This window comes from Anas platyrhynchos, chromosome 2 (genome assembly GCF_047663525.1).
Source record: "Anas platyrhynchos isolate ZD024472 breed Pekin duck chromosome 2, IASCAAS_PekinDuck_T2T, whole genome shotgun sequence".
Taxonomy (NCBI): domain Eukaryota; kingdom Metazoa; phylum Chordata; class Aves; order Anseriformes; family Anatidae; genus Anas; species Anas platyrhynchos.
Window position 1 is genome coordinate 18,830,857 of NC_092588.1, and position 9,147 is coordinate 18,840,003.

The 9,147-nt window shown below is 36.6% G+C and overlaps 1 protein-coding gene across 4 annotated transcripts in view; it reads left to right on the forward strand.

Annotated features, from left to right (window-relative positions):
- Window positions 1–7,001, forward strand: part of RSPO2 (R-spondin 2) — a 115,295-nt gene extending 108,294 nt beyond the window's left edge. For all 4 annotated transcript variants that reach the window (XM_027452602.3, XM_027452600.3, XM_027452604.3 and 1 more), the window contains one exon: window positions 2,671–7,001. In XM_027452602.3, coding sequence (XP_027308403.1) covers window positions 2,671–2,780 — 110 coding nt within the window. In that variant the 3' untranslated portion in view covers window positions 2,781–7,001. The remainder of the gene's footprint in view (window positions 1–2,670) is intronic.
- The last annotated feature ends 2,146 nt before the right edge of the window (window positions 7,002–9,147 follow it).

Here is a 9,147-nt window from a genome sequence, read left to right on the forward strand (position 1 = left end):
AGATGTTAAAGAGGACCGGCCCCAGCACCGAGCCCTGGGGGACGCCACTAGTGACTGGCCTCCAACTGGACTTGACTCCATTTACCACGACTCTTTGGGCCCGGCTATCCAGCCAGTTTCTAACCCAATGAAGCGTGTGCCAGTCCAAGCCAAGAGCAGCCAGTTTCTTGAGGAGAATGCTGTGGGAGACGGTGTCAAAAGCCTTGCTGAAGTCAAGGTAGACCACATCCACAGCCTTTCCCTCATCCACTCAGTGCGTCACTTTGTCATAGAAGGAGATCAGGTTCGTCAAGCAGGACCTGCCTTTCATAAACCCGTGCTGACTGGGCCTGATCGCCTTCTTGCCCTGCAAGTGCTGCATGATGACTCTCAAGAGGATCTGCTCCATGAGCTTCCCTGGTACTGAGGTCAAACTGACAGGCCTGTAGTTCCCTGGGTCTGCCCTCCGGCCCTTCTTGTAGATGGGCGTCACGTTTGCTAGCTGCCAGTCAACTGGGACCTCCCCCGATAGCCAGGACTGCTGATAAATGATGGATAGTGGCTTGGCCAGCTCCTCCTCCAGTTCTCTCAGTACCCTTGGGTGGATCCCATCCGGCCCGATCGACTTGATATAATAAATAATAAAACTTATTATGTACAACACAGCACTTGAAATTTAGTGAGCAAACAAAGGTCTCAATAACATGAGAGCAAGTTATGAGGCATGCAGGGCTCCGTGGTACTGCCTTTCCACAGGTTTCTACTCCAGGGCATGTGTAAAAGAAGGGGAGTTGCCTTCTCCATGCAGGCAGCCAGATGGCTGCTGTAGAGCATCAGCCATCAATATGATTTGACAATTACAGGAGCTATTTTGTAAGGCTTAAACATACACACCAAGCAGGCTATGTGTCATTTTACCTGTGCATGTCAGACTTTTCAGAGGTAAAATAATAGAAACTGTTACTACCTGAAACTTGCAGTAAGCTCTTGCTTTAGTTTTCAGGAGGACATTGTAGAGAAAATTGGATGTGGCACTGACTGGAAATTATATTTCTTTTTAATGAGCATTCTGTACAGTGCAAAACTTCACAATGTGAGATCACTGTGCAAACTGTACAGCAAAACTCTGGTAAAATTCTGTCGGTCTTCTGACTGGATTGCCACTTGTTTCAGTTTGATTTTTCCTTCATCTGCTGCTGCCTTAACAATATTTCAAAGACTCAGGTGAAAAAGAAAAAGTGTATTTAAAATGCAATACAGAATGCAGTGTTCAACTATATATTCATCCCAGTTCTGATGCCCTGCAATAAACTAGCTAATAGAATGACAAAACAAAATTGTGATATGGAAATTTGTGTAATCAAAACCATCTTGTTGTAATGCCCCTTTGTGTCAAGTATTACTTCTCTCTGACCTCATTAGGTGTGCCTAGTCATTAGATACAGTGTTACTAAAGAGTTTTAACTTAAAAGCGGCTTTGATTAATGATTGGTTGGACTGAAGTTTTACTTTGTAGGATTAACTAGATTTAAAAATGGCAAAATGCCATAGTAGTATTAATACCAGACTTTAACGAGAAGCAGAAGTAAACTCCAAGGACCCTTGCGATTTTAATATGGGTTAAACTCATGTTCTCATTACCTTAATGCCCTGTCCTGTTTTAAAAGGCAGTATTGTAATAATTCCTAAAGAATAGTAGCATAGGCGGCAGATTAGCAGATTACAAATATGTAATCTCAAATATATATCTTCCTATGTGTTTAATGATTTTTTTTTTTTTAATGATTTTGGAATCAGATTCATTCAGCCTTTTTATCAAATAGAGAAAAAATGTTTCATACTGGTTTGGGCCTTTATTCTTTTAGTTAAAAAACAATGTGGAAGTAAGTCAAAGTCATACTAGCAAATATTTCTCCCAATAAATAATGTGCTGCCATTGTAGTAAAAAAAAAAAAAAATCCTCACAGCAAAAAAATCTTTCTAATTTCAGGAACTCTGAGAATCTCTGAGAATTCTTCCTGTATTGATCCTGATTTCATCATTTTGGTTATTTTTCAGTGAACTTTCAGTAACAGAAAGCGTGTAATGAATTTTGTGTTTCAGCACAATAATGTGCTGTGAGAATTAGGCAGTGTGTGCTAATCATCAATAATAGCAGTTCTTTACAGAGGTGGCATTCCTTCTGCCAAAGCAAGTAAGACTATGTCCAGCCAAATACTTGGGCTGCAATGCCTAATTTCTCATGTAAATCAGGGATATATTGGACTTGACTTAAATAGGATTACTCACTCAAGCAAATTTACGCAAGGGTCTAAGGCACGTATCCAGCTTTTAGTGAGTTAGAGTCTACGTACTTGTTTGGCTCTGGGCCCTAGGCACTTGCATAACATTGCTTGCATGAATTATCCCATTAAACTGAGACCCACATAAACATTATTACTCATACCAGCAAAACTGTGCATGTGGACAAGTGCTGACAGTTGGGGATCCTGCTTCCTCTTGTACTGTATTGAAAAGTTCTGTTTTCACTGATGATCAAAGCTTATTAACCAAGCATTACATCTGCAGTCTCCATCAGTAATTTCTGTGCCACTGAGTTCTTTGACTACATTCTAATATTGCCTTGTATTCTTTACTTAATTGACTCATTGATATTTTTTTTCTATTTATTTATTTATTTTTTTTTTTTAGGAAGAAGGGCAACAAAAACAAAGGAGAAAAAAAAGAAGAAAAAGAATTTGATGGAGAGGGCTCAGAAGCAGCACAGCATCTTTTTAGCTACAGATAAAACAAGCCAGTAAAGACTTGATTTTTTTTTTTTTAATATATTTTTGCGAAGTGCACAAAAGCTGCTATACGCTCCTGCCCATGGATGCACTACGATTCAGCTGCTTTAACAGTATTGGTGGCAAATAACTTGTGAAAAGAAGCCCACAAGCTTGTTTGTTTTATTTATATATTTTTTATTTTATTTTTTCGTCTTATTTTTGACCTGAAGACTTCAAGGTCAGGAGCGCACTGAGTTGAATCAGTGGAAGTGGTGCTGAAGTGTGTCAAAGATTTTGTACTGAGTGCTTGGTCAACATGTTGACACTGAATGGAAGCAGGAAAGAAACCTATGTATCACCATTAGGCGGACTTGTGCATATTTAAATAAAAAAAAAAAAAAGGAAGTCTTGGAGGTGTAGGTACTATTGCATTTATGGCCTTTTCCCCCTATATTTGTACATTTCAAGATTCAATGGGTATGACTTACCTACTTAGTGTTAATGTGCATTGTTCTCAGCACCTGCTACATTGAAACAGTTGTATAATAAAACTGCTTTAAAACAATATACCACAGGAATTACTGCTTAGAGTTATGGATACGCAACAGACCCTATGTGTACATATTATGCTGTCTACATATAAATGAACATATTTACTGTACATCTATGCATTTTTATGTATAATACTTTATACAGGTTTAAAGTTATATCCAATTGGTTCTAGTAATATACTTTAAAATAACCCGGTAAATGTTTACTTTTTACTATGTTTTAAGTATCTTTTCATATTTCTCAGTAGTTCCAAACTGGATTTTTTTTTTCTCATTTGTAAAGCACATTCAGATGGCTAAACTACCTTGTACTGGCCCTCAGTGGACAGTGGAGTGTCAGCTTTGAAGTATACTTACCAGACTAGTAAAAGAAAAGTTTTTTCTGCTATTCTGTACTCCTATCTCATCCCCTGTGTATTTTGTCTAAGAAAAAGAAGGGTAACTTTTTTAAGATGAGGCATAATGATGATAGATGTTTTGAGTATCAGGAAAGAAAGTTTACAGAAGTTCTTGGTATCTAAGATTGTATGTGTAGTTTCTCAAATATGATGCACAATGATTTATTTCTGTTAGTCCTGATCCAGTCAGATACAACAGTTGAACACCTGAGTACAGAGAATCAAAAGAAAAACACTGTAAGAGCAGTCATTCAAAAGTATATCAAGCACCAGTCAATATTCCAGAATTTCCAGTTACTTGTAGGTTTAGAAAATTTAATCTGCATCTGGGTTGGGGACAGGAGGGCAGGGGGATGTCTTTGTAGGAAGTTAAAATGGCTCAGGATGTCTAATTTGGTAGTCCTGCATTATTGGGCTTGTATTTGAGGAGATCTTTGAATATCTGCTTGGAAAAGCCCACACTAAAATTACTGTCATTTATGCTGTCAGTTAGAGAATTTATTCTAGTTCTAGGACTAAACCTTGCATCGCTACCTACACAAACCAAGGTGTGGTGTTAAAAATACTTATATTTAAGTTGTGGTAGGTCCGTCTAACATGTTTATCCTAACAAAAGGTTAATTCCTTTCAAATAAAATCTAGGAATCTGTTGTTTCTATCCCCCACTCACTTCAACTCACTTCTGAGATAGGATAATACTGAATGTACTGGATGCGCTGCTTGTATAGGATCCACCGAGAGCCATTGCTCCGTAGTGTCAGCTGTGGCAGTTAGCAAACTACTGAAGGAGTCCATCTCTCCCAGGCATGGGTATTTGGCCTTATTAACATAAAAAGAAATGATTGTCTAGAGCCCATCCCTCCCAAGGATTGACATCTGGCTCAGTTAATGTTAGAATGATTCTCCTCACCTCTTTTGTTGGTTTTAAACAGTAGGTAAGTGGGTCCTCTACAACTGCTTGCCCGAAAAGGGGGAGCAGAGGGGAAGGTGCTCTCTGAATGCTCTCTCACTGTGATCAAGTCCATAAAACTTCTGTCTGACCTGGCTTAAATTGTACTTGCGTTACTGCACACGTGAAGTCCCAGTGTTCTTCAACAAAGAAAAAGGTAAAAGAGACCACAGAACCCTACAAATCTCTCTTTGAGATATAGTTTAGAAAAATCCCACAAATCTTATTTTTAGTTTTATGGGTTGTATGCTTTATGAATAAACTAGGGAAATAAAGCACCTATAAGCACAAATATATTCATACTTACAACACATATTGCTAAAAATGTGCAGAATTTAGACACTTACAAACATTCCATGAAACTGCTTGTGGACTTCCACTTAACCATGAGGTTTTCACCTTTCATTTAAAATATGCTCATATTTACCTAGAACATAATAATGTTAAGGACAGTAAGATTGTTCTGATCCTGGGCTGCTATTTTGGACTTTAAATGCTCACTTTAAAATAAAAATAATAAAAATAATAATAATAACAATAATAGAAAAGGACAGTAAGAATTGTAGCTGCCTTTTTGCTTACTGGTTATCAAATTTGGCTGTAAGTGCAGTGAATACCTTCGTACCATCCTTCTAGTAGTGGTTACAAATACTGTATTAGGCATGTCATGGAAAGAATGCTACAAAATACAATAAAATGTTGTCACAAGCTTCTGACTAAAATATTTTTGGTCCTTTTTAATTCAAGGAGTGTATTCCTTCGAAATGCAGACAGAATAATTGGAGAAGGTATGTGGATGCAGATTTCCTCACACTGGAAAATATGAGTGGAAAATATGAGTGGAAAATATGGAGATTTTTCCAAACAGATTTGTTTTTGTTGATATTTACAACATGTTTGAAAAGGATACAGGCACTATATATTAGAAATACATTGATTTTTTTTTTTTCCTAGTCATCCTCATGTTTGGATTTTCCTTGAGAGTATAGACACAGGAAACTCATCTCTAAGTAACAAGTTCTCTCATGTGTAGTTTCTTCTTTGACCTAGACATCTATTTTTATCTTGGTTTTGCACAGTAGATTCTATAAAAGCACTCATAGTATTTGGGATGTCATAAGATCATACTTCTCTTGAAGTTGGCAAGGTCCTTGATAGACCATCTGATCCCAGTCCCTACTTGAAAGAGGGCTAACCTCAAATTTAATCAGGTATGTCTGAGGTGGAGGATTTCACAACCTTTTTAGTCCCTGTTTCAGTGTTTGACCACCTTCACAGGGAAGTTTTCTCCTTTTGTCCAATAAGAATTTCGTTGTCGTGATTTCTGTCTGTCATCCTGAACTCAGTCTCCTCTCTAAACCCTATTCAGGCAGCTGAAGACTGCAGCTAGATTTTCCTCTAACATCTTCTTCAGGCTAAATAACCACAGATTACATTTTTTCCTTTTCAGAACTGTCACTACCTTTTGAATCCAGTTGTTTCTTTAAATACTGGAAGGATTTGGAGCCGTGGAGCTTCTGTCTTCACATTGTTTTTATGTCTCTAAACATTAACTATTGGAAATTTGTTCAAAACTAGGAAAGATTCAAATTAGCAGGACAAAACTTCCCATGTTATATTCCTATGTTAACAAAAAAATGTTTCATTGAGATGATGTCCAAATAATTCCTTTTCCAAAACATTCATTCTTTTATTCAGTTTTCTCAGAAGAGAGAATTTCATAGCCTCACCCTCCTTTTAGGACTTCTGTATCCTCAGTATGCTCTGCATTCTCCTAGCCTTCTAGTAAAAATACAGGTCAACATTTAAAGCAATTATTTTGTGGCTGGCTGGTCTTTAATGCATCTCAGCTGTTCTTGCTAGTGATATAGTGATAAATTATTACTACATTTTTCTTTCCTTATTGCTGGGTTAAAAAAAAAAAAAAATGTTGTGCTCCACATTATATCAATGCAAACCTTCCATATTATTCCATATTACAAATGTCAGTGTTAGGATATTGTTCTCTGACACTATATACTATATATACTATACTATATATATATGTACTATATATATATAAAGATGCACATGATATTAATATCTATAGAACATATGAGATGTGTCTTCTCTTAGCAATATGAGTTTATAGTGCAGAACAGAAATAAATATGTTAGATTTTAAATTGAGTCAGCTAAAAACAAAACAAAAATACATGAAACATCATGTTAACTTTGTTTCTTTTTTGATTAAAAAAAATCTTAATTGAAAGGTTCTAAATTGAGAAGACTTTTGCAAGCAGACTAAGACCAAAATTTATGTTTCAATTTTCTTATGTTTATGAAATAGCATATAGAATAAAACTAACTGGATACTACCTGCAAAAGTGCCATGATTTTTTAAAAACATGGGTGATGCTACTGATTACTGATGCTACCACTCAGCAGATGGTATAAGAGCCTTTTGAATTCAAAATGCACATCTCTTTCCCTTCACCAACAAAATGTACTTGTCTCTTGACACTACTAGTTCACTTCCACTTCTGGTGGTGTAAGCCAGCATGAATTCCAGTAAAGTTTAGACTGATGTTATTTTGGACTGACACCAACAAGAACAAAATGTACCCTTCTCACAATGTAACCCACAAACCACTATCAGCTTTCTGTTTAGTTCTTCACTGAAGCTCTACACCGAGCCTGGCATTGTTTCCTTCAAGAGAGGCCTCTGTCCAGGAGTGAAGAAACAATATTGAATTTAGGAAGTATTAGGGCAACCTGACCTACAGGATGCCTTTAGCCCATTGTGTAACTTTTCAAGGCTTCAACAGATTTTTTTATTGTTATTATTATTTTATTTTTAGGCAAGCTAGCACTGTTTATGTCTAATATGTCCAGTGAAGTTCTGAACTCTAGGGAAGTTGGAACCTTACCTAAACTGGCTGGTAGTATCTCTGTGGTTACTCCTCTGGAGAAACTGCTGCCCAGACTCCTTGTTTTCAAGTTATGTCTTCAGTGACACCCATGTAATCTTGTTGATCTAATTGAAAAATACCAATGAAACTAACTAAAAGTTTATAAACCACAAATGAATAAACACTGAAAATGAGGCTGATTTGTTTCTCCCCAGTCACTTCTCAAAATGGAAATTCAGTTCAAGAGAAAAAAGTGATTGCCCAGACAGTGTCAGTTGGAGAATATGTCTTGGCTTGCAAATATGTCTTAGTTCTTTCCTATCAGACTTTAGACTGTAGGGGTGTGGGGGGTGGAGGGGGTGGGGAGGTGGGAAAGATAAGATTTTTTTTTTCCTCTGAAGTCCTCTTTTTATCAGAAATTTTGGTGACAGGCCATGTGTTCTTTCTCTTTCTGAGTGGACTTGGAGGTATTGGTTACCATTTACAGAAGCTAAGTTCTGTAACAGCAGGGGGGCTTCTGATCTTTGCTCCATAATTATTTCAATCTTTTATTGAATTGCTGTATATACACAAAAAAATCTCAGGGACATGAAGTACAGTCACAGGATTTCTGTCTTCCAGTTTGGTGCTCTCCTTTTAGCCTTGTTTTCTTTGTTACACTCTGGCCTGTCTTTAGCAGAAGGAATGAACTGTGCTTCTACCAGAAATGCTTTATAGCTTGCTTATTCTGTCAGGTAAGGCATTTCCTTTACCATGCTTCAAGGAAATCCCATGATCTCCAACCTATAGATGCTTTGCAATATGTGGCAGACTTGCAGACGTTTTGGAGCATATTTCCTAGTTATACAGCCAGCCACTCTGAAGAAAATCCAGAAATTATTTCAGAGACAGAAATTAGTGTATGTATTTTGAAGAAATATATTAATTCTTATAATTTATCTGGTGAGCTTCAATTGTGTGATATAAAAAGATATAAAAAGTGTGATATAAAAAGATATAAAAGATATAAAAGATATAAAAAGTGTGATATAAAAAGATATAAAAGATATAAAAAGTGTGATATAAAAAGAAAGGGCAGACGTGATCTGAGAAGCATCTATTTTTTTTTTTTTTTTCTTAGAAAAGCAAGATCTTTAACCATAATGGCTCTCAAGAATATCACTGTGTTTTTAAACAGAACCCTAGCATTACTGTCCTGAATACACAGAGGAGCTGGAGAACTCAGCTGTACAACCAAGCATTCTGTCACAAGTAACCTTGTCATAAAACCAAATTACCATTTCCCTATTAAAATGTCAAACAGGTATAAGTATAGATTCAGACTGAGGATTGTTGGCAAATGAAGGCTATTTAAGGACCCTTTGTTAACAGTGAAGATGTATGATTTATTTCAGCCTGGGCTATAGCATCACCAAGGCTTTATTCAAGATCAGTCTTAAAACTCAACATATGTTTCTTAAAATTTAGAGTAGGACTTGAAATTAAGACTGATTTTGATTGCTAAGCAGATTGTTTTTTTTTCCCCACTGTGGAATATAGCAGTATATACAATGCAATTCCTGACATGTGTTTTCCTCCATCTGACTTTGTCTCAAAAACAGCAAGCTATTCT